This window comes from Phodopus roborovskii, unplaced genomic scaffold (genome assembly GCF_943737965.1).
Source record: "Phodopus roborovskii unplaced genomic scaffold, PHOROB, whole genome shotgun sequence".
Classification (NCBI taxonomy): domain Eukaryota; kingdom Metazoa; phylum Chordata; class Mammalia; order Rodentia; family Cricetidae; genus Phodopus; species Phodopus roborovskii.
Genome location: NW_026126408.1, coordinates 540213 through 565460, shown reverse-complemented (window position 1 = coordinate 565460; position 25248 = coordinate 540213). Strand labels below are relative to the sequence as shown.

At 49.0% G+C, this 25248-nt stretch overlaps 1 protein-coding gene across 11 annotated transcripts in view; it reads right to left on the bottom strand.

The window, feature by feature from the left end:
* Lpin1 (lipin 1) overlaps positions 1–25248 on the bottom strand; it is a 73054-nt gene that overhangs the window by 32259 nt on the left and 15547 nt on the right. For 2 of the 11 annotated variants that reach the window (XM_051181629.1, XM_051181633.1), the window contains exons 1-6: positions 18601–18705; positions 11339–11539; positions 10582–10677; positions 7043–7350; positions 4423–4548; positions 1311–1421 (exon numbers count right to left, since the gene is read on the bottom strand). In XM_051181629.1, the coding sequence (XP_051037586.1) occupies positions 1311–1421; positions 4423–4548; positions 7043–7350; positions 10582–10677; positions 11339–11539; positions 18601–18690 (932 nt within the window). In that variant the 5' untranslated portion in view covers positions 18691–18705. Of the gene's footprint in view, positions 1–1310; positions 1422–4422; positions 4549–7042; positions 7351–10581; positions 10678–11338; positions 11540–18600; positions 18706–21372; positions 21417–21581; positions 21601–25248 lie in introns of those variants that run through there. The other 9 variants (XM_051181630.1, XM_051181634.1, XM_051181632.1 and 6 more) reach the window with 6 other exon arrangements.

The window sequence follows — 25248 nt, the reverse complement described above, 5'->3', positions numbered from 1 at the left end:
TGCTTCCAAGAACTCAGACTACTGGTCCTTTGACCCTCATTTCACAGGGATGTACAGAACCCCATTTCCCTTGGCATGTGCTGACCATTGACTTTCTCAACACAAGCATACATCATTTCTAGACCTGTCTGTGGGGATGAGGTTCCGAGTACATCATACCGTGATAAATTCTACAATGGAACCCTACAACACACACACACACACACACACACACACACACACACACACTTAAAAATAAAAATACTTTTAAGCCACAGTGGGGAAAGAGGTAGGCGTGGCAGTGCACATCTCTAACCCCAGTACTCAAGAGGTAGAGGCAGGCAGATCTCTTTGAATTCCAAGCCAGCCTTGTCTACATAGCAAGTTCTAGGCCAGCCAGGGCTACTTTAGTGAGATGCTGCTTAAAAAAAAAAAAAAAAAAAAACAGGACTTTTTTTTTTTTTTTGGGTGGGAGGGATCAGTGCTTACTCTGATAGAGTAATAGAACTTAATCAGTGCTGACCATGAAAATTTAAAAGTAGATGAGGAATGCCCACAAAGTTAGCAAATACTGAGGAATGAGAGGAGAAATCTCAGACACCCACACCATAAAGCCTGTCCTAAAGCCATTCTTCTAATTTCCAGTCTAGAAATACTGGGAAGAATGTCTGAATCAGTATATAGACAGCCTAATAGACCTAATAGACTGTTTAAATATTTATAGTAAGTGGCTTGACTTATCTACTAAAGTGGCATTCTAAAAATAGCTTGTAGACTTGTCTGTCAAGTGACCCACCACAGGAAAGATTGTACCTCAGTCTCAAGTTCCTTGTCCTGGTTTTCAAGGCCACCCAGAGAGTCGGGCAGCAAGACAGGAGAGGCCACTAGAGGGATTTTCAACAAGCCAAACCAGGACTCAGGGGTCAAGAGCACATTCTGCTCTTCCAGAGGACCCAGCTTCAATTCCTAGCACCCACAAGGCAACTCACAATCCTTTGCAACTCTAGTTCCAGGGACCTGTCACCCTCCCTCTTCTGGCCTCTGGGGGCACTGCATGCACATGGTACATGAGCATACATGCAGGCACGCATTCATACCCATGAAAGGAAATAATCTTTAAAATAAAATAGACATGTCTAATAACGTATGGCTTACAGTGGAAGGAAGTACATATTTTTTCATAAGTAAGTTGGTTAGTGAGTAAAATTGATTTTAAATGTTAAATCGAAATTTCTATGTGATATTATCATCTGTCAATAAGTTGTTCACAAATCACTGGGTTAAGGTAAGGCTTAGAGGTTAGATCAAGGCTTCCATGAGAACTGGTCTACCTTTCCGAAGCATGGAGGAAGTGGGAAGACTGTGGAGGGCAAGAGCTAGAAAGAACTCCCTCGGCCACTACTGCAAGGTGAGGGGGAATCCTCTGGCAATCTACCAGGCTTCTGGAGGCACCGAAACATACACAAAAAAAAAAAAAGAAAGAAAAAAATTACAGGTCAGTTCATTGCAATTTCCTATCCCGTTTCTCCTGCTCTCACCAGTAACAATTCTAAGAAATGAAACCATTCAGCTGTTAATCAGCAAAAGGAACGTCTATGTTGAGATCAGGAGGAAATCATGCTTTGTTTTGAAACAGAGTCTCCTGTTACCCAGGCTGACCTCAAACTGGCTACGTGGCTGAGGATGACCTTGAACTCTTGTTCCTCATTCCTCCACTTCCCAAGTGCGGGGTGGGGGTGGGGTCACAAGCATAGACCTCTGTGCCTGATTTTACCCTGTGATGGGGCGTGAAGCCAGGACTTCATGTGTGCTAGGCAAGCACTCCACTAACCTGAGCTACTACCCCAGCCCTCAGCATCAACTTTCTGGTCTGCAAAGATGGGAAGACGCCAAAAGACCCATCTGGCTTCTCCCCCTTTCATTCTGTGCCCTTAGCCAAGACAAGATCACTCAGGTCTGGCTGAAGCTGGGCACTGAATCAAACTACATAATCTAAAGACATGAACATGGGTTCTGTCTATCATCTCCTTAATAAAAACACATCATTCTGGGTGTGGACATAACTATCTACTTAACCTAATGTGTAATCCATTTGACAGCAGTCACAAATCTGATGCTATCGGTATCCTGGACTCATGAAACAAACAAGACAGACAGACATTGTCTTTGCTGTTTTAAAACATTCCGTTTACATTCTTTGGCTTAATGAATAGGTTTTTCAATTGATTAGCGGTTTCTGTACCATTTCCTTCCCAAATCACTGTTTTCTCCTCATAGGGGTCAGGCATCTTAGGGATGTCCTGTCCTGCACAGTGAACCACTGCTGACATGTGACCAGGTGAAACTGACAAATGCTGGGGACAAAGAGTGAGTCACTGCCCTTAAAGACTTACTATAAACATCACATTGATGTTTTCATTTTTGCCTGGGGTCCTTTTGTTTTGATTTGTTTTGTTTTGTTTTGTTTATTGTGACAGGGTTTCTCTGTGTAGCCCTGGCTGCTCTGGAGCTCACTCTGTAGACCAGGCTGACCTCAAACTCAGAGATCTGCCTGCCTCAGCCTCCTGAGTGCTGGAATTTGTGTACCAGCACTGCCCAGCTTGAAATATTTCATTAATGTTTTTAAACGGACTAGTCTACAAATATGGGTCAAATGAAATGTACATTTGAAGTTATGTTCATGTTTCCATAAAGGTTTATTTTATTTGTGTGTGTGTGTGTATGTGTCTCATGCATATACAGGTGTCCACAGAGACCACAAGAAGGCATGGGATCCACAAGAAGGCAGTTGTGAGGTACCTCATGTGTTTTGAGAATCAAACTCAAGTCCTCTAGAAGAGCAACAAGCAGTCTTCACCTTGGAGCAATTTCTCCAGCCCCAATGACACCAATTTTAAAAACTCTTTGAAGCACATGTGGTGGCTAAGTGTTAACTGCCAGCTTACCATGATCTATAATGACCTGGGAGATGGGCTCCTGGACATGACTGTGGAGGATTATTTTGATTTGATCAACTGGGATAGGAAGACCCTACTGCAGCTGGTACCATTCCCTATGGGATCCTGGACTCTATGAATGGAAAAAGGGGGCAGAGCGATGGCATGCATTCATCTCTCTCTCTGCTGCCAGATGGTGGATGCCATGTGACCAGCTGCCTCAAGTTCTGCCTTGACCTCCCTGCCATGACATACTGGACCCTTGAACTACGATCCAGAACAAACTGTTTTCCCCTTAAGTTTCTTCCTTGTCGGGTTATTTTATGAAGCAACAGGAAAAGAAATTAAAACAAGGCAGACGTCTAGCTGAAAACATTTAAACTATATACATGTAGCCAAGGATCAGGTACCTAATGGAAGGGCTGATATCTAGGCAGGTAGGCCCCCATCCCTTGGTAGACCAACATTTCCTGTCATTATCAGCTAGAATCAGGCAGGGGACACATTACATTTCAGCCCAGGCTGCTGACTGTGGTTGTCTCATTCTCAAGGTGATGCTGAGCAAACTCGAACCAATGAGGGTGCTTTGGCAAGGCTGGCAGCCCATGCCACAGTCACAGTGTGTGAGCACTTTCATTCTAAACTACAGGTAAAGCTACAGCATCAGGTGGAACAGTCCAAGGCTGCCAGAGCCAACGCATTTCTTGGCTTCTTTTCCACTGTCTCCACATCCCCAAGCACCTTGAGCCAGTTAACAACCTGTCCTCCACCTGCAGTGACATTTAAAGCTGTGGCCCCTTAGGGACCACAGACCATTACCATGCCCAGGATTTGTCTGCCACCCAAAAAACAACCAATTTTCACCCTGGGATGGGGTGAGCCTGTCCCATGGAAAACACGAGATTTAAACCCGTGTCCTTCCTGGGTTCTGGGTAAAACCACTCTGAAGGCTGTCCTACTCTCATAGGCTAGGTAGTGTGGCTCAGAGAGTGCCTGCAGTCTTTGGGAAGGGCACTTGTATTCTACGCAGTTGCAGCTCGATTCTCAGGTTCACGTGGGCACTCCAGGACAAGTAGAGAGGGCATTTCAGGGAAGCATGTGGTCCTGAATCCAGCAGTGTGGATTAGCTGTACACCAGCATCCCCTGCACAGTCCTGAATGACGTCAGAGGCCCCCTGCAGCAATGTCCCTACATTTGAACTTCAAAGCCAGGTTGGCCATGCTGCCTCTCCTGCTGCCATCAGGCATTGGGTAACTCAGCAGTCTTTTTCTTCCCTCCTGTTATGCCTTCCCCACAGAACCTTACAACATGTCTGCTCGTGGCATCTAAAGATCAGTGCCAGTCTGAGATTTGCTCCCCTTCCATATTTAATCCCCACATACTCTGACGATCTTCTGATCCCTAATGGTTTTAGTTTTCATCTCTATTTCACTATTTTCTTAGGCATGCAACTTCTAAATGGTCTGGACCAGAAAAGGCAACCTCTGACACACATCAGCAACTTACCTGGGGCTGGGGGACCATTCTCTGTCTGAATTGGGGTATGATGCTGATTGGGGATACGGTGGAATTGAGGTGAGATTTTCCTTAGGAATATCATCTTGGAATGGTGGTACATCATTAGGAAGGGTTCTAGAGAGATTAAAACAAAAAGTCAAAAAATTACCTAGAAACTGAAGATTGAAATGGAAAAGGTAAAATCTCTCTCTCTCTCTCTCTCTCTGTGTGTGTGTGTGTGTGTGTGTGTGTGTGTGTGTGTGTGTGTATCTGTCCTGGGTAGACTATAAACTTACAATGATTTCACCAGAGCATGAACACAATGAGCACACCAATGAAGAACCAAGCATGTGTGTGTACCACTGTAGCATCCTCAAGCATGTACATGCACCACCATAGCAACAGGTGTGTACGCACCACTGTAGCATCATGAAGTATGTACATATACGTAGCATCCTCAAGTGTGTACATATACTACTGTAGCATCCTCAAGCGTATGTACCTCTGGTGGCACACATCCTCTGGTGTGTATATGTGTGTGCCACTATAGCATTCTCAAAAGTGTTTGTGTACTCCTGTAGCATCTTCACATGTGTGTTTGCTACTATAAGTGTGTGTGTGTGTGTTGCTGGGGATAGAACCCAGGACTCACACATGGTAGGCAAGCACTCTACCACTGAGCTTACTGACCTACTGCCTAGTTTGCATATTTAGAGATAGGGATTCATTAAGTCACCCAGGCTGGTGATCCTCCTGCCTAGGTCTCCCCGGCTCTGGGCTCCCTGGTATGTGCTACCACACCTGGCGACCACAGCTGCAGCATCTTGCTGTCACCTTTCACATGACCCCTCACCAGCCTGAGAGACCGGTCAATCAGAACTGGATGAAGATGTTCCAGAAGAATGCCACATGCAGGGAGACTGCCACTCAAATAAATAAACCCACATAGAACATGTCTCATGTCTAACCAGATAAATAAATGGCATCAATCATCAATCATGTGTACCTTTGAATTGCACACAACTGTAGAACCCCTTAGCCTCAGATAGGAGCTCAGGCAATTACAGCACAGTCTACAAATCCCACACCTACAGAAGCATCAGCCTGTTCTTCTGATACTGCTGGAAGTGCCTGTGGCCAAGCTGGGAATTAAAAGCCACAGAGGAAGGCCACTGTAGCCAGCCTAAGCCAATAGCCCCAGTACCCTCAGTAGGTTAGAGGCTGCAGTTAGGGAAAGAGATGATGCCAGCCAAGTTCTAGTATAAGCCAGGAAAAAAAAATACATTTGAAGACTGGGGGATGTGGTTCCATCGGTCGTTTGCCTAGCATGCACAGAGCCCTAAATTCAATCCCAGCACCATAAAATTTGAGTGTGGTGGCTTATGTCTATGATCCCAGCATTTGGGAGGTAGAGGCAGAAGGCTCAGAAGTTCAAGGTCATTTTCAGCCACTTAGAACCCTGTCTCAATATGTAAAAAGTAGTTTACTCTGAACAATGAAGCAGAGGAACACTCCATCCCTGGTGTTTTCTTTATGTTAAAGAGACATAGAAATTATCAAAAGTCACATGGAATTATATGAAAATCTGAAACGGCAAATATCCTTTAAAAATTAGTTTTCAAAACTGGCTTTTTGCACCAAAATACATACTAAAAACAGAGTTTTTTGTGACAGTCTTAGAAAATATAAGAAAAATAAAAGGAGATGAGCCCATTAAATCTGGGCATAATTCAAATTAGAACGGAAAGGTTTGCTTGACATAAAGTAAGTGTGGGCTCCAGTCACCTTTAGCACTGGGTTGACCACACACCCTCCCCACCTATAGGTCTGCCTCAAGGCCACAGGCAGAGTTGGCACTCAGGCATCAAATAGCCAGATTCTAGGCAGCCAATGAGGGAGTGAAGGGTGGGACTCGGTGACACAAAGATGGCTTAACCTGCACTATGCCACAGGCTTGATCCCCAGCACCAGAAAATAAATCGCAAGTCCGGAGGAAATGTTTTTGTTCATGAATACTCATTTGCTGATTCTTGTTTCTTGATTCTATTTCAGATAGCTCAAATTATCAGCCACAAGAGAAATGGCGTGACCAACTGTCTTAGTTAAAAAAAAAAAAAAAAAAACCAGAGCAACTCTCTATTCCTCTCAAGAGTGGGTCCACCACCTGACTGCAAAAATTCAGTCTAAGATGCCTAACAGAAAAATGAAAAGCTTTAAAAAAAATTATGGCTGGGCAATAGTGGTACACGCCTTTAATCCCAATACTCTAGGAGGCGGAGGCAGGTGGATCTCTATGAGTTTGAAGTCAGCCCGGTGTACAGAGTGCGTTCCAGGACAGCCAGAACTACACAGAGAAACCCTATCTCAGAAAAAAAAAAATTATGATAATCATCTTTAAAAGGTAACTCATTTAAGACTAGAGACACAGTCCAGCTGGTACTTGCCTAGACATAAAACCCAGATTCAAATCCGGCCCCATTTAACAAAGCCTGATGGTGTGTGCCTGTATCCCAGCATTTGAGAGTGAGAGGCATGGTCATCAGAAGCCCACGTGATTGATCCTCAGCTACAGATTCAGGGGTACATCCTCCTCCAACAGGAAGCCCTGTCCTCTTCCCACACTGTTTACCTGCCCCCATCCATTGGTGCCGTGTCCTCGTCAGAGCTCATCTCTATGGGAAACATGTCCTCATCCTCAGATGTGTTTACACTGTCGTCTCGTTTCAGATTGTCCAGCTGAGACTTCCTCCTCCGTTTCCTTCTCTTCTTCCCCAGGGATCCAGTGGATGGGGTGTCACTGGGTGGCAGGCCCTGGGCAGCCGTGGAGGAATCCAAGCATCTGATCCTATCCACCGAGTTCCTTTTCAGCTGGCTCTCCATGCGAGATGCTCCTTCCGACAGGATGGGGGACGTGGCCAGGTACGTGGGGATGACTTCCTAAATGGGGCAGGTGTTCAAGAGTCCCCTTAATACAGGTGGAGGAGCAGGGCCATGACAAAGGAAGACAGCCACAGCAAGAAAAGCCAACATTTCACAGCCACAGGGAGACATCAGACAGATGGTCATTCAGAGTCATCAACTCCTCAGGCCATTACCAGTGACATCAAACCATCACAACTCATCTAAAACATCCAGGGCAGAGACAAGTGAGGGTAGAGATATGACAGTGTTTCTGGGACCTGAGCACAGTTTTATTTTTTATTTTGAGTGTCAGAATAAGTGTGAGTGGGTTTCAATAGAGGAGCAGGTGAGCATGAGGTCCCGTCTCATTAAAAAAAAAAAAAAAAAAAAAAGGCCCTAGATGGCATGTCTGTCTATAAGCCTGTCACCGCAGAGCATATCCAGCTTTGAGTTACACAGCCAGTGAGCTAGCAGACAGGACCCCTCAGAAAGCAAGGGAGAATAGCAGAGCTGACACAAATGGAAGGGGCAATCAGTGATCAGTGTGCAGGTCCCAGCTTCCAGCAGGCTCCCAGGCAGCCACAAATGCAGAGCTGGCCGCCTACTACATCGCCTCTGCGGCACCCAGGCCCCAAACAACTCCTGGGCTCCTGGAGTCTAAAAGGACAGGGCAGGCATCAGCCAGGAGCAGGAAGAGGTTATGATAATCTCAGCTAGTAAACTTGGAGCTTCCCATTTAGACAGGAGTTGCCTGAAGGCTGTGGGCTGCAGCAGCAGACAGGAAAGTAGGAACAGCCCTTGGCTCCCAGCCCAGAAGCTGTTCCCTCAGGTAGATAACAGAGGCACTAGCCTGCGGCAATCTAATTGCAGACACTGGTTTTAGTGCTTAAGGAACCAGTTTAAGTTTAGCTTTAGGAACCCCCTGCACAAGATTGCTTCACAGGGGGCCCAAACAGGCCATTGGGTGACTCACTCTGGCACTCTCCACATACGGCATTGAGACACAATCTCTCTCACTAACCCTGAAGCTGCTCTTTCAGCTAAACTGGCTGCCCAGCCGGTATGGTCTCTGGATTTGCCTGTCTCTGCCCTCCCAAAGCTAGAGTACAGGCAAGTGCTGAGCATTTCTTAACTCAGGTCCTTACACGTGCAAGCACTTGCAAACCACCGAGTCATCTCCTCAAGTCCAAACCCTCAAAGTATTAAACATGAAGTTACCACACAACCCAGTAATTTCACTCCTAGGCATACACTGGGGATGGGTGGAACCAAGCCTACGTTCTCACAGAAACTTGATTAGGAGCGTGCACAACATCATTACTCACACTAGCCACAAGGTCCCTCAAGAGGCGATGAAATGTGGTGTTTCCAACTACTGAACCACTGAAAACTCTAGAATTCAGGCCCAAAATATGGCCCAATTGGTAAGGCACCTGTTGCGAAGCCTGGTGGCCCCATTTTCATCTCTAGGATCCACAGAGTGGAAGGAGAGAGCCACTTCCCGAAAGGTGTCCTCTGACATCCGCATGTGCTGTGGCACATGCGTACATAAATACGAAATACACTAGTAACAAAACTGAAACTCGGACCTGTGCGGCTCCAAAACTGAATCCTGAAGCACTGTGCAAAGTGAAAGATGTCACACACAAACATAGCATCCCTACTCAATTTTGTTCATATGAAAACTCAAAATAGGGTGTGCTGGCTGGTTTGGGGCATCAATCAGCTTGACACAAGCTAGAGTCATCAGAGAAGAAGGAACTTCAGTTGAGGAAATGCCTCCATGAGATCCAGCTATAAGGTATTTTCTCATTTAGTGATCACTGAGGAAGGGCCAGTCCACGGTGGTTGGTGCTATCCCTGTGGGCTTTATAAGAAAGCAGGCTGAGAAGACCATGAGGAACAAGCCAGTAAGCAGCACCCCTTCATGGCCTCTGCATCAGCTCCTGCCTACAGATTCCCGCCCTGCTTGAGCTCCTGTCCTGGCTTTCTTCAGTGATGAATGGCAATGTTGAAGTGTAAGCCAAACAAACCCTTTTCTCCCCAACTTGCTCTCTGGTCATGGTGTTTCATCGAAGCAATAGAAACCCTAACTGAGACATGGGGATGTTTATACACAATTAACTTAGCAGTTGCCTTAGGCATGGGTGCTGGAAGACTGGCTGACTATAAAGAGGTGATATGTTCAAGATGATTTTTCAGGTAGCTAAAGTAATTCTGAAACTGACCAGCGTGATAGTTGCATGTGTCTATGAACAGACTGAAAACCACTGGACCACACCTGTGGTAGCCAAGATGTGTGTGTGCCTCAATGCAACTGTCAAGAAATCATGAGGAAGACTGCTTGCTGTAGAAGTAAGAGAACTTGAGTTCAGATTCTCAGCATCTGTGTAACAGCTGGGCATCACCACACAAGCGCATTGGGGGACGACGACAGGGAGATTGCCAGAGATCAGGGACCCGCCAGATTCACCAAAGCAACAAGCTGCAAGCTCCAGGAGAGACCCTGTCTCTAAAATAGGGGGGAGAATGACTGAGAAAGACACCAGTTCCCCCCCTCTGACCTCCACACGTACATACATCAGCATAGCCATCAGTACACACATGCATATACATCATACACAGACACATATAGTCTGAGCGTTATTGGCCCCCATAATCTCGCACTATTAGGAGGTATGGCTTTGCTGGAGTGGCTGTGGCCTTGTTGGAGGAAGTGTGTCACTGTGTGAGCGGCCTTTGAGGTCTCCTATGCTCAGGATACCTCCCAGTGTCTCAGTCAACTTCCTGTTGCCTGCATCATGTCTGCCATGTTCCATTCCATGTACCCTGCCGTGAAGATAATGGACTGAACCTCTGAACTGTAAGGTGCCACCCCAATTAAATGTTTTCCTTGCTATGGTCATGGTATCTCTTTCTAGCAATAGAAACGACACATACACATAGTAACAATAATAGAAACTGAAAAGGACTTTGTCACTTACAGAAGTAAAATGAGGATACACAGTCATTTCAGATTTGTTACACCAGCCAGTTTGGCCAGTGTATAATGTCAGCCCCTCTGTCTCCTGGAAATGGCCAGTCAGTTGAAGCAGGCCAGGACTGGGTCTCTGTGGCCTCAGCATGCACACTGCTTGCCTGCTTGCCTGGCTCGGCCCCTCTGAAGGAGAGCATGTACCCAACAAAGGACCCAGAATTCCTCCTCCTCATGCCTTCCTGCTGTGTCTCCATACCCTGGAGCGACCCTGGACACCCAGGCACCCTCACCTGATCATTGTCCGTCTCTTGAACGAAAAATGCTTCTCCGTTGTCTCCCAACTTCATGTGCAGGTCCACAGACTCTCCATTGATTTCTATGTCCACCTGAAGGGAGAACACGAAGAACACAATGAGAATCTGGAAAACCACCTCACGTCCCAGTAGGTGGCCCCCATCCAAGCACACCTGCCCTGAGCACTGGGGACAGAGGGAGGGAGCTTGGGTTTCCAAACATGGCTACACTGGTCCTTTATAATATCTCCACTGCTGTTCCAGAACCTTCCACTGTCCACCAATATGCATACTCCCCTCTTCTGGAGGATGAGGGAGGCTTGTGACTGACAACCCAACCAGTAGAATACAATGGAAGTAACACCATAGCACTTCTGAGACCAGCTCATAAAAACACCATGCCCACCTAGTCTCCCCTGAGCAGCCACCTTGCGGTAAGGGGGGTCAGACTGCAGGTAAGGTTTCTGCCTGGTATCCTCAACTGAGAGCAGGAACCAGCCCCCAGGCACAGAGGGAGTGGGCGCTCCCCTCTTTGCAGCACCATGCCCTGCCCTGCCCTGCCCTTGGTGCCTTCTAAGCCTCCGACTTGATGAGCAGGGGGTGTGCGTGACATCTTTGCCATAACTGGAAAAATGGGGTCATGGGCAAGCATTAAATTATGCAAGGGACATCCTGAATGGTGAGTTGGGAGCTCAGGGCCGAGGGCAGTGCCCCCATGCTGCTCTTCTCTTCGGGAAGGGCCCCCAGGCCTCACCACTTTCTCCCGGGAGCGCAGGACGCCCATCTTCCCAAAGCGCACGTGAAAAGGAGAGCACTGCAGGCTGCCATTTGGCTGGCGGATGACGATGATGTCGATGCATCCTGACAGTGTGGCGGGGTTCAGCCCCTTGTAGAGTTCCTTCACAGTCACAAACACCTGGCCGGCCAACTGCCCCACGTAATTCATCGTCTGAACCTGAGAGATAAGATGCATCACACAAGTTCATGAGGGCAGTTGACACGGGACGGCCACTCAAGAGTCTCCAGCTCAGTGCTCAGCCATGTCAATGTCAATGATGTAGGGTACACATTCTTTCACACTTTGCCCACATCATTTGTTTCTGGAATGTCCTCCACAGCACCCCTGGGACAGCCCATTTCTCCCACTCCATCAAGAAGCCCGACATCCTTCCCACCACAGGGTCTGGCACAGAGAGGCCCAGGAATCCTAACAGAGGGTACCACTGGGCTCAGGCTCAGTCAGTGCATCCCAGCATGACTATGGATGTGATGACCTAGCACATTTGTGTTTGGCAGTGTTGTCTCGATGTCAAACACAAGAAAGCTGGGGGCCCTGGAGTAAGGAGAGCACCTTGCTGGTGTGGCTAACAGCAAGGAGTACCTCACAAGGACCCCCGAAGCATGTCAACACGGGGAACTGCTTTGTACTCCTCATCTTCCCATTCCCTCAGTTCTTCCATGCCCCCTTCCCTGACATTCCCTGGGCCTCAGAGGAGGTGACATCCATGTCCCAGTTAGGGCCAAGCACTCAGCACCCACTTATCCCTCAACACTGAAAGGTGTCCCTGACCTAGCCTGAGGGCTGCACCGGCCTGTGTGGGTGAATAAACATTAACTGTTCAGGGGCTGGCCAAACGGTTCCGTTGGTAAGGACACTTGCCAACACTGAAAACTTGAATTCACTCCCCAGGACTACATGGAGGAAAGGGGACCAACTCCCACAGATTGTCTTCCTCATCGCCATATATTCACAGTGGCATACACACACACACACACACACACAAAGTATTGTCATGAACATGACTATTTAGGAGACAGTTTAATCGTGTCCATCAGTAGTCGATTCCCCCAAAGGGCCTGTGGCCTTCCTAGCTGTAAGCTCTTGACCAGTGCTACAGTGTTAGGCATGCGCTGTCTCCATGGAGCAGACTTCAGACCCAATCAGCAAGCACTTGGTTTCCTCACAGACACGCCGCTACTGAGTCATGGGCATACCTCACACGGCAGTTCAGGGCTGTAGCACACTGGTCTGTGGTCCAGTATGATAGCTGTTGACCTTTCCATCAGTAAGTCTCCCTAGCATTGACACTACGAATGCTAGGCAACAGGGAGACAATGGCTCTTACCAGCTCCTGTCCAGTCCCTGCCTGCCCAACCCATTCTCTGACATTTGCCCAACCAGCCAGTCACCCACCATCCTCAGCAAACATCTGGTTACTTCCTCCCTACGGGACTTGGCACTCTGGCTCATATAAAAGACACAGTCCCTGATATAGGCTTGTGAGAGAGAACTAATATAGCTGTAACCAAAACATCAGCCGGTGGTTAACACATCACTGTAATCCCCACACATGGGAGGTGGGGGCAGGAGCACATAGCCAGCCTGTGCTACATCAGATCCTGCCTCAGAAAACAAAATAAAACAAAAAACAGAGGGGTGGAGTTCCCAAAAAGACCTGCAATTTAAAAAGCACAATGGTGCAGCCCTCACACTCTTCCACTGAGCATCGCCCTCCACATTCAACTTGAGACTTTAACTTTGGCTGTATCCAGCAAAAGAGGAAAACTTCCAACTCCCCAGCCTTTTGGGAGCATTTTTAAGGGTGTTTTTTGCACAATTTCTGTCATGTCTCATAGCCCTGTGCCTCTCACAATAACCCTGTGGGTAGGAGCCTTTCACAGGAAGAAATTCAAAAGGAGGTCCCAGTGTCACAAAGCCAATACCTGTGGTCACGGGCTTAGCGTCAAGCTGCCGGACCAGAAGCAGGCTCACTGGATTCTGAATCAACTCTACACTAGTTCCGTGTGACGTCCACCGGGGCCTCCCCTAATCCCACTCTGCTTCCACGGGGTCTCTGCTTATCGCTGAGCAACAACAGACCAAGCTCGTTGGCAGGGAAGCCACAGCCCAGGTCAGCTAAGACCCACCTTGATCCTTTCCACACTGCAGAGCAAACACAGCTCTCCCTTCAAAGGGAATAAGAGATGGTTTATTCTAAAGCAAATACAGATGACCGTTGCCCGAAAACACAGCTTCTGGTTGCCTGGAGTGCAGGTGCCACCCTTAGAACAGTTACATGAGATTGTAACTCACCGGACAGAGAAAGGCTCACATCAAGATATTTATCTAATAACTGGCAGGGACCACATAAGCAGGGTATGCAGTAAAGAGAGAAACTGCTACCGGTTTCCAGTGTTATCCATATGACATTCTTAACGTCTGAACTGGGGGAAGCCAGTAGAATACATTTGCAAGTACCGATAGTCAAAAGGCAGTTAGATCAGTGTGGTGGTTTGAACAAGAAACCCCACCACCACCACCACCACCACCACCACCACCACCACCACCACCACAGTCTGGGCATCTGAACAGTGGTTGCCTGTTGGTGGCCCTGTTTTGGAGAGGTTTAGGCAATGGAACCATTGCTGGGGGTGGGCTTTGACATTTACACACCTCCAGTTCACTCTTCCCACTTCCTGCTTGCATTTGACAATGTGAACCCTCACGCTTCCTGCTCCAGCCACCTTACCTGAAGCTTGCTGCCACACCACACTTGTTCCCCCGGGACCATAAACCAGAATAAACCCTTCCTCCTATAAGTCATCTTGGTCATGGTGCTCTAGCACAGCGACAGTAAGGTAACTAATACAGTCAGACAAAGGTGTGGGCGATGAACAGCCGCTAAGAAAACTAAAAAGTAATCCAAGATAATTCAGCTCTAGACCAACAAGATCCTAATTCTCTATAATCAGTTAACAGTTTAGCCTTCTAGGATCTTTAATATTGGGTATGTCTCTTGTGGGTGGAGGGAGACTTCAGTTTACACTGTGTAGGAAAGAAGAAGTTTCTCAAAGTTGGGAGGCAGTTAACTAATCTCAGCATCCCAGCTTCCCAGATTCAAAGCATTGAGCACAGGGTCCCGGATGCCTGCAAGGCCCATTTGAGTTCTAACAGGTCAGAGATAAGGGCAGATAAGGGCATTTTCCCACTCAGGCTTCAGCATCCCAGAGAGGCACCCTTCATCACAGAAACCTGTGGCTACTCTGCCCTTTGACCTCAAGAGAGCAGCCTCCCAGGCACACACCAGAAGAGTCCAAGCTGGAAGAAGTCCGATTGCTTTGTTGCTACAGTAGGCTCTTTTTAATAGGAAAAACCTAGAAATGGAAAGTCTTAGGCGGAGTTCCCCTGCGCACACCCTAAGGACTCCCTCCCTGGGTAACCGTCCACTGTGTGAGCAAAGAGTGTGGCTGGTGTGCTCTCTTACTGCAAATGGCCATAAGCCGCTGTCTGCTAGAAACCTGTGCGGGTGTTAAAAAGGTCTCTGTGTGGGCACCAGGACACTGTTCATAAGCCCCACTAGACAACAGCCTGCTTGGAATTAGACCCAGGGGCTGCCTAGACAACCGGCACTGAGCTTTTATAATGATAGTAACACAAACACATGAAGCTGACTACCACTAACAAGAATATAGGCGTACTGTCAAGAAGGTGAGGGAACTGAGGGTCTGTGCACTGTTGGTGGGAAGGGGAAATGGTGCAGCTACCAGAAAACCAGCACAGCGATTCCTTGAAAAGCACTTAGGAGGTAGGGAAGGGGATCCCCAAGGCAAGATGGCTAGCTACACTTGCCCAATCAGTGAGCCCTGGGTTCATCAAGAGACTCTGACCTCACTCCTCAATGTGGGGAGAGGATGACACCCAACATCCACACTTGGCCCCTACATACATGGACACACACATATGTACACACGTGCAAGAAAAGGAGGGGAGAGGATTCTGCAAATTGCCACAACACAGGCAGGATAAGCCAGGAGGGCAGTGAGGGTGGTGGAAGGGCTATCTTCAGAAGACACTGAGGTGACTCTAGTAGGATGGCAGCTACGGGAGCTGGGAGGGAACAGAAATGTGCAGTGAGCGACCTCTGGTTGAAGGGTTTCTGTTCCGGGGGACTGCAGTAGTGGCTGCACACTTCAAAATGACTTAAGAACTGGAGATGCAGTACAGTTGGTGCACCATTTGTCTGGCAGGCACAAAGCCCTGGGTTCAATCCCCACCAAGGTAAAGGCAGGAAAATCAGAACTTCAAAGTCAGCCTAGGTTTGGGGCCAGTCTGGACTACATGGGACCCCCTGCCTCAAAGATGTAAGTGAAAGACTTGAGCTGCAGGGGACAGCTCCCTCCAGGAGGTACGTATGACCAACAGTGGCCTTTAACAAGCCAGTTTAAGCCAGGTCCTCTCAGGTACCTGTCGGGCTGAAATCAGGCAAGGTGGGTGGACAGAGCTCTTTCTCTGCCACACCCCCCCCCATACAAGGTTCTCTTTCCAATAAGCCCTGCGCAAACATTTCTTTAAAAGTTCTACATGATCAAAGCACTAGACGTAAAGTCCCAAATCTCACTTCCTTCAGCTGCACCACCATTGAAAAACTAGAGGGAGACGCCGCTAATTCGATTAGCCTGAAGATAAGCAGCCAGAACAACCCAGCCAGGGCAGAGGTGCCTCCCAGGGGGCCAAGGGCCATAATCCTATTACTTGTCTTGCAGCTTCCTTGAAAGCACGTGAGGAGGCAGAAAGGGAGAGGTTTGGCTTGAAGAAGAAAGCATCTGGAAAGCTCCAGGATGAGGGGAGATCAGAGGAAACACAGAGAACAAAGCAGGAGCTCTGATGTCCCGGGTGGACCTGCTGGAAGACAATGGCCACCAGACTGCTTTCCAGTCTGCTGCCTTGCATCCTGAAACTTGGCAAGATATTGCACCTGGCAGGTTGAGCACGCTGGAGACAGGACTCTGCAGTGCCTGGCTCAAGCGTATTTCGGAGAAGAACTTGAGCAGTTAGTTCTCAGAGGATCCTCTGACCAGCCTGGAATTTTCTAAAGCAGTGGCTCCCAACTCTCCTAATGCTAAGACCCTTTAAGACAGTTCTCATGTTGTGGTGACCCCCAACTATAAGATTATTTTTGTTGCTGCTTCATAACTGTAATTTTGCAGCTGATATAAATAATAATGTTAATATCTTAAATGCAGGATATCTGCTATTACGACCCCTCTGATAGGACTGTTTGACCACCTAAAGGGGTCATGACCCACAGGTTGAGAATCACTGCTCTACAGCAAACCAGGACTCTATAGAACTCTGGAATCATAAAATACACACTTTTCCCCCCCTTAGATGTAGCTGGCTTCTGGGTTGGCATTCTGAACCCACACTCAGTTCTCTGAAAAGCTATCTCCAAGTAAGAGCTTCCTAGATAGACAGATATGATGCTTATGTGGGGGAAGGGAACCCCATTTCAAGGTCCCCAACCTGCAAATGGAGGCCACACACACTCCCACATCAATCCTGACACAGCCACCTCCCCAGCCTCAGACCATCCCAGACATGACCTAGGGACATCATTGACAAGTGCCACAAGTCTCATGACTCCCCATCTAGTTATGACATTAGAAAAGTCTACATCTAGTCCAAAATTGACAGAACCCACTACCAGGCTTCATAAACTGCCAAGAAATATCCTTTTTTTTCTTCCTCCTCTTTTTTTTTTTTTTTTTTTTAAATCTGCCAAAATTCAAAAGCCTTGCCATAGCTCGCCTAACCCCACAATTTTATTAATGCAATTCCTCTGCCATTTGAGGTTGGCCTCGGGTCAACTCAACTAAAAACTTGTTGCAATAACACAAGGCACTCACAAGACAACAGAGGATATCTGGACAATTATGTACAAGGTGTTCATCAACCCAGATTCACACAGACAAGCAAATCAAAACAGAGGTGGCGCAGTTGGGAGATGGCACAGTGGGGGGCGGGTGGCAAGGTCCACAAGGTATGAGTCTCAAAAGCCTGAGGACTGGAGTTTAATCCCAGCATCCACAAAAAAGCCAGGCACATTCGAGCCACTGGGGAGGAGTGGGGAGCACTGGGGAGGAGACGGTGAAATCCCTGGGACTCATTTGGACAGTCAATCCGACTGAACTAGTTAGAGATCTAGTTCAAAGACAAGGTGGACCTAAGGAAGGTCCATGTCTGGCCCTCACGCATGCACATATACACATATACATACTCACCTGCACAGACTCATCTGCAAACACACACACACAGGCACACAAGACATACCCAGCTACACATGCACATACACATACTTACACACACACCTGTAAACATACACACACACCTCTGTACATACCTACACACACACACAACACACACCTCTGTACACACACACCTCTGTACACATACACACTTTGCACACAGAAATACCTACCTTCACACACACACACACCTCTGCACACACACACACATCTGCAAACACATCTACAAACATACACACATGTACACACACATACCTACCTACCTGTATACACACAGACACTCCCACATGGACACACATGTACCTGTACATGCATACATAAAATGATTAATTTTTAAGGCCACAAATCAAAACATTCTATAAATACCCAATAGTGAGAGTAGGATCACAGACCATACACTGAATGCTCTGGTCATTAACAATACAAACTCCCAGGAAGAACTATCCACTTGGCACATGTTAGCAAATCCCAGCAATTCCACAGCAAGAATTGAGTCTACAGATAAAGATCATGTTTTTAGCATGTGTGTTCACACAGGCGTGTGCATGCACATGCCACAGCACATATGTGGACTTTAGAGGACCACTAGTGAGAGTCCCTTCTTTCTTTCCATGAATGAGTGAAAGTTTGTTCTTTCTTTCCACGAATGTGGGTTCCAGAAATCAAACCCCAGTCATGCTATCTGGCAGCAGGCACCTTTACCTGCTGAGGCATCTCACCACCAGCCTCGAGAAACAACACCATCTTTGTGACGGACAGTAACAGAAGACCTGACTGCGATGGGGGAAGAGCAGAAGTCACTTTGAGATTGACAAGAACCTGGATTAATAAATTATAGACCACCCATATTATATATGAAACAGTATGAGTGGAAAGGAGTTGCAAGCTCTATAAGCACCCATACTCACGGGGGGGGGGGGGGAACGGGACCTTGACTCTTCTGTCCACAAGTATCTCTTTCACATCAGTTTTTAATGTCCAATCTGAAAACTCAGGTGCACTCCGTCTCAGGGTCTCCATGCCAATGAAAACTACTCAGCAGAAAAGGGATGTGAAGGGCTGGTGAGATGGTAAGCCTAAGAACCTGAGTTCAATCCCTGGAGCTCATGGGGTAGGGGCAGAGAAGAGACTCCATGAGGTCATCCTCTGACCTCCACACTCATGCAGTGTCATGCAGGAACACACACGCGTGCGCGCGCACACACACACACACACACACACACGTGCGCACACACATACACTACTGCTTCTGATAAGGTTGTCCAAGTGCAAGTGACAGGGACAACTAGGACATGGTCCCTGCCCTGGCTGGAAGGTCGACTAGGTGACACTTCAACTTCTTAGGGCAGAACTCTGGCAACAAGGGGGTATTATTATAACCCCAGGTAATTAGTGTCCTCATGTCCCTGCCAAGAAGCACCCAGGGCCTAGCCAGCAGGAGAGGGGCACATAGAAGACACAATGTGGCCCTTGTGCTCTGCGTCACTGCCTGGATGGGGACTCAGAACCTCGGCCCTTAACAGTTAGCTCCCTTGTAGGGCACAGGAACTTTGCTCTCCTTGGAAGTGCCAGTGTCTTCTCACACACTTGCGACAGCTCTCTAGCCAGTTGCACATCTTGGTCAAAAATACTCTGCTCTTGGGACCTCTGTACATCTCTGCACCTCCCCCCTGCAGCAGTCAGTAATGGTCACATATCCCTTGCCTGTCCAAGAAAACTGCAGCTCCATTCTGAACCTGTAAGGTGGGTGATTTAAACAGCACCCATGACCTATAAATGTTTCTCTCCATAGTCTACACTCCAGGCAAAAACTGGGGACTGCTGACCCAACGGTGACACACAGCTCCAAAATAATAATAATAATAATAACAACAATAATAATAATGGTCTAAGTCTCTTGCAGCAGAATACTTTTTGAGTATTTAAATTTACTCAGTTTATACCAGGAGACATCACTGGATCAGATGAGCACTGGGGGATTAGAAGGGTATACTCATGTTCCATAAGAAAACACTTTCAGGCAGGGTGTGACAGCCCACGCCTCTGGTTCCAGCATCCATTAAGGAGGCTGAGGCAAGATGATCCTGAGTTCCAGATCAGCCTGGGCAACCCAGGTCAAGCTCAGCCTGGGCTACAGAGCATGTTCAGGGGCAGTACAAGCTACAAGAGCTCTGGGTTCACATGAGGACATTTGAGTACAGCAGAGCATCCACCAGCCTGCATCACTTGCTTTTCAAAAGGCTCCAAAGGCCAGGGCTATTAGTGCACAAGACAACAACCCCACACCAGCCATCCTAGAACAATGTACCTGTCCCCATAAACATCCCCATCTACATACTGGCTAAAATCAACTAGTATCATTATTGGTCCCTTTCAGACCTGAACCCAAGAGACAATTATGGATCAGAAGCTAGCATCAGCTAGCCAGGATTAGCCCGGCTCTACAAAGGGTTCTCAGTGGTACCCTGAGCTTAAAGTTAACAGTCTGAAGTTGCTCTGAGGCCTCTCAATTAATTTGGGCATCAGGTTAAATGAAGTATGGTTTTGCTTTTGTTTTTTTCCCCCACTCACTCTAGATCTGAAACTGATAATCAGGCTCAGAAGTGACGTCTGTGGTCCCATGGATTTCCAGCTATCTGTGGTCAGCTGTCTTGCCATCTCCTGACCTTTCCCTCTTCTCTAGCCTGAAGCCCTGAGCACAACAGATAGATAAGCAGAAGGTCTGGCTCAGTCCCACCAGCAGATACCTCCCCATTTGGGACAGCAAGCAAGGATCCCATCTCCTTCATCTAAAGCCCAAGTTATCCCAGGCATGCTGTCCCTTTCACTGCCACCCCCTCTACAAAGGGACAAGCATCATAAGAACTTTGGCAACTGCCTCCTAAAGAGAGTGGAAGTCACATGGGAGGTGTCATAGCCACCATGACAGCACCAAACACAGGACCTAGGCTTCCCAACCCAACCACTAGGCCCTGTATAAGCAGGGATAAGAGCCAAAACACACACCCACATATGGGTGCTAAACCCGTGACAGCAGAGGCCGGCAGTGTCAGCAAACAGGAAGCCTTGTCAACAAGGGGAACCAACACACTGGGATTGGTCAGCCTTCCTGGGGACACCGAAGAGTTCCCTTATTGGAGTTCTTGCTAGTCCTTGATTATTATGCATTCCTAACCTGCTTTCATTCAGAAAACACAAAGTATGAAACAAGGGATGGACTATACATGTCTCAATCCTCCTGGGTCGCCATCCACTCCTCTAAGAACCGTTACAGGCTCATCTTCCCCACAACTTCACTATCCTATGGGAAGCCCCTGTGTGCCCCAGTCGCCAGACCAGTCCTGCCCACAGCTTTCGGCTTTTGTCCCTGTTTCCTGCCAAGGAGGGTGGGTATCTGCAGCAACTACTGGCCACATGAATTACCAGCCAGCCACCCTGACTCTAACCCCGTTATCTAAGATGACTTCCAAAGCGCTGCTTCTCACTCTATGTTCCCCTGACCTTCCCCCATGTAAAACTTTCCCTGGCCCAGGCTGGTGGAGCTGCAGGCCCAGAGCCCACCACACCACACCGCAAAGCAGCAGCATGGAGGCCTGCGGGGGAGGGGGGGCTAACTCGAGAATCTGGGCTCCCAGCTCGCTGCCACCCTGCAGAGGTGTTGCCTTGGGCACCCGGGTCAACCTCCCAGCCTGACCCCAGTACCATGGGCTGCAAAGCGTGAATCCTAAGCCCCTTGGGATGAGTCTCATCCCGGTCCCGGCCCCATGGGGTCCCTGAAAGCTTGGGCGCTCCACGGGAAGGCAGGCCCCGGGGATACAGCGCGCGGCCCACATGGCCTCCTTGCGGGTCCCCACAACCCAAGAACCGGCTTTGGGGCGTGAGCTGGGAGCCAGGTGCCCACCACTACTCACCAAGAAGACGTGCACGCCTGTCTAGCCTTTGTATGCAAACACCAGGCCTGAAGCTGCTGTCAATTTAGCGCACTGTGAGGGGCGGGGCATGGACGGGGGCGGGGTCTCCGGGGTGGCTCCAGGGGGACTCGGAGCAGCGTGCAGCTGGGATGTTTTCAGGGTCCACTGACCTCTCCTTCATATTTACGTCCACCTCCCCCCTCCCACCTCACCCCTCCAGTCACAGTCACTGCCTTGACCTGGCCTGGAATAGGGACCCTGAATCTCCTCCCCACAACCAAAGTCTTCTATTCCAACAGCCTGACCCCTTTTTGACCTTACTGCTGTTTATACTTAGTTCTCCCCTGGCCTGCCACAGGCCAGCCATCAACCCCTACTCTTAGCACCCCACACACTACCTCCATCCTGGCTTCACTACCCTGTGAGAGCAAAAACAAACAAAGAATAAGCAACAATGAGTACTGCCAAGTCTGGTGGTGGAATGAGCCCAGTCAGGTCAAGTCACTCTCAAGCGTCACTGAGACCCCAAAGGACAATAAATTATGTCTTGCTTTGTTTTGGAGATAGGGATTCCTGTGTCCCAGGCTAGCCTCCACCCTTCTATGTAGCCCAGGATGACCCTGAACTTCTGATCTGCCTGTCACCTCCCACGTGTTGAGATTACAGGAAACCCTACCTCCAGTATGCCTATGCCAGTGGGGGATGGAGACCAGGGCTTCATGAGAACTAGGCAAGCACTCTACCAACTGAGCTATATCCCCAGCTAATAATGGCAAGATACACATATACAAGCACCCTCCAAAAAGCCATTGCCTTTGGAGTCCAGCAAGGGCTCCAAGAGGGCTTGCTAGAGAACATATATCTGAAGGAACTGTATGACAGGAGTGGATGCCAGCCTACAGCATTCCAGGAGACCGGGGGGGGGGGGGGGGGGGGGGATACGGTGGCAAGAGTCACTCTACCTTGGGGAAAACCGGCTTTCTGTGGGGGAGGGGGTCTTGTGTATCCCAGACAGGTCTCAAATTCTACTTTTCTAAGGATGACCTTGAAGTCTCCTTCAGTTTCCAGAATGTTGAGATCAAAGATGCACACCCCGACACTGGGTCACTGGGGGAGGGGCGGTTGGAGACAGAACTCAGGGGTTATGGAAACCTACCAGCCACACTGTGCCCCCCAGTCCCAGCCCAAATCACTTGTGAGGTCCAGGCAGACCTGCAGGGGAACTGAGCCTGGCTGGGCTGGCTCCATCCAGAAGCTTGGGAGGCATCTGCATGCAGCATGGCCTGACAGGGAGGCAGGGTGATCAGCACAGGCCGGGCAGCTTTGCATGGAGCCAGGTGTGGGAGCACTCCTGCTGCGCTTGGGGCAACTCTCAGTCAACCACAGGGTTGTCTCTGCTGCCCACGAATTCCTGGAGCTCTGGATCCCAGAATGAAGGCATCCTGCCCCCTCCCATACCCTTCAGGCTTTCCAGAAAGCAAACCCTACATCCTGTAGTTTACCTGAAGTCTTTAAAGGAAAAAAAATTTTTTTTCATTATTTAACTCTAAAGAAGGGAAGATTCTACCCCACAAATGAACACGGGGATTGGTGCATACACAAACACATGTATACACACACACACACACACACACACACACACACACACACACACACCCTCATACAGCTCTAATTAGCAAAGGCCTGGCTAAGGGGCTTCACAGCAAGCTAGGTCCAGTTTTGCCTACAGCTTAGTTCACACACAATGATCGCTTTTTTCAGAAACATTCCCCAAGGGTCACTATACAGAAAACTGGGTTCTCTGAAGCCCGGGTGCTCTAGCCTGGATGTGTCTGGAGCCCCCTTTCTGGGGCCCCAGACAGTGTTGTCAGCCTCCTTGCTGGCAGTCTGGGTGACTCAGCCCCAGCCCAGGAGCTGAGGTGATCCCCTGAGCCAATCCCTGCACCTGCTGTGTACAGCCCAAGTCGGAAGAGGGGAAATAACCTGATGAGTCTGGCTAGAGGAGGAAGAAGCCAAATGTGGGCTGAGCAACACAACATCCTAGATTCCAGACTCAGTTTCACAATCCAGGAAGTGGGTAGAGGTGCTAGCGAAACTGGTCCATTTTGAGATTGGGAAAAAAACCTATTAGGTTCCTGATGCTTTCAATTCTAAAATCTAGTACTCTGAGAAGAAGGAATTCCATAAGGACCTGGTGGCTGCTCCAACCCATGGTTGCAGCTCCCTGGTCCCTCAGAGGGAACAGGCATCATGAACTGCCCTGAAGATGGGAATATGAAACACTCCACTTTCTTGTTGAAAATCCACCTCCTCCCTCTCCAGCAGCAGCAACAGTAACTGTTAAGTCTTTGGGCTCTGTTTTCCTGACAGACTGCTCCAGTGCTAACAGCTGTGAGCCAGGGGTCCCCCGGCAGGTGTGGGCAGAAGGGCGAGCCCACCCACCATAGGCAGACTACCACCTGACCTCTCTATCCAGAGGTCAGCTCTGCAAAATCCCAGCAGAAAGGATCCCAGGGGCACTGGGTGCTGTCCCAGAGTACAAACACCTAGGGCTTCTGGGAATGGGAGGCTCTTCAGAGTCTAAGGCTAGCCCTTAATGGAGGGTCCCCAGCCATAAGGTACCCAAAAAGGGACAGTGCTGGCCCTCTCTTTGAGATGACATTAGGACTCCCCAGGCTGAAGCCTGGTGTCGGCTAGGGAGGGTGCCTGTCTCCCAGGAAGAGGTTCCACATGGGACCTCTTGACTCCTCATTGGGGCCACACTGAACACATCCCCTTTCTGCTTCCCCCCCCCCATTAACTGTCTAATTGTCCTGTCGAAGATGGGTAGCACAGCCTCGCTTGTCAGGGTGCTAGGACCCCAACAAATCCATCTCCATCATAGGGATTCCCTTACTAGGGTCCTCTGAAGCAAAGGGACTGCTGCCTCCCGGTGCCACTGCACGAGCAGGTGAGAGGACAGAAGACAGAGCAGTGGGGACAGCCAGCTGAGACAGAATGCAGCCCGTGGCACTAAGGCTGGCTTGGGAGGCTTTCTGGGTAGGAGATAGATGTAAATGGTTCTGGTTCCAAAGGCAGAGGAGGAGGAAGTTAATCCAGGAGTGGCAAAGGGCAGGGACAACAGCAGCAGGGACAGAAGACTTTCGGAGGTCACCAGGGCCATCTATATTAGGGTGATGCTCCAGAAGGACGCCGAAGACACAGAGGGGAAACTGCTAGTTGGTGGCAAGTGGGCATCTTAGAGCCTGTGCTACTCCAGTCCATCCCCCAACACGTCAGGAAGAGAACAACACTCAGGCTCCCCAGGGACCCAGGTACACAATACGGCAGCCAACACACACAGCCTCAGAGCCAACCCATGTGGGGGTACACCCACACTGTGGCCCAACTCCCTACTCCCGCCTGGGAGAGCAGCAGCCATGGCCTCTCATTTACTCACTCCCTGTCAGCACAGTGGCCTGTGTGGTAGGCACCCAGGTTGCACAGGGGTTATATGTCCTCAGTGGGCACACAGTCTCAAGTAGTAGTCACATATTCAGTGCTGCCATGGACCCAAGGATTGTCCACTAATGAAGGGCTTGCAAGGAAGCCTAGTCTCCAAGCAAGAGGATCCTGAGTGGGCACCCATCTAGGCAAATCCAGGCCAGATGGAGGAGCCAAGAACATC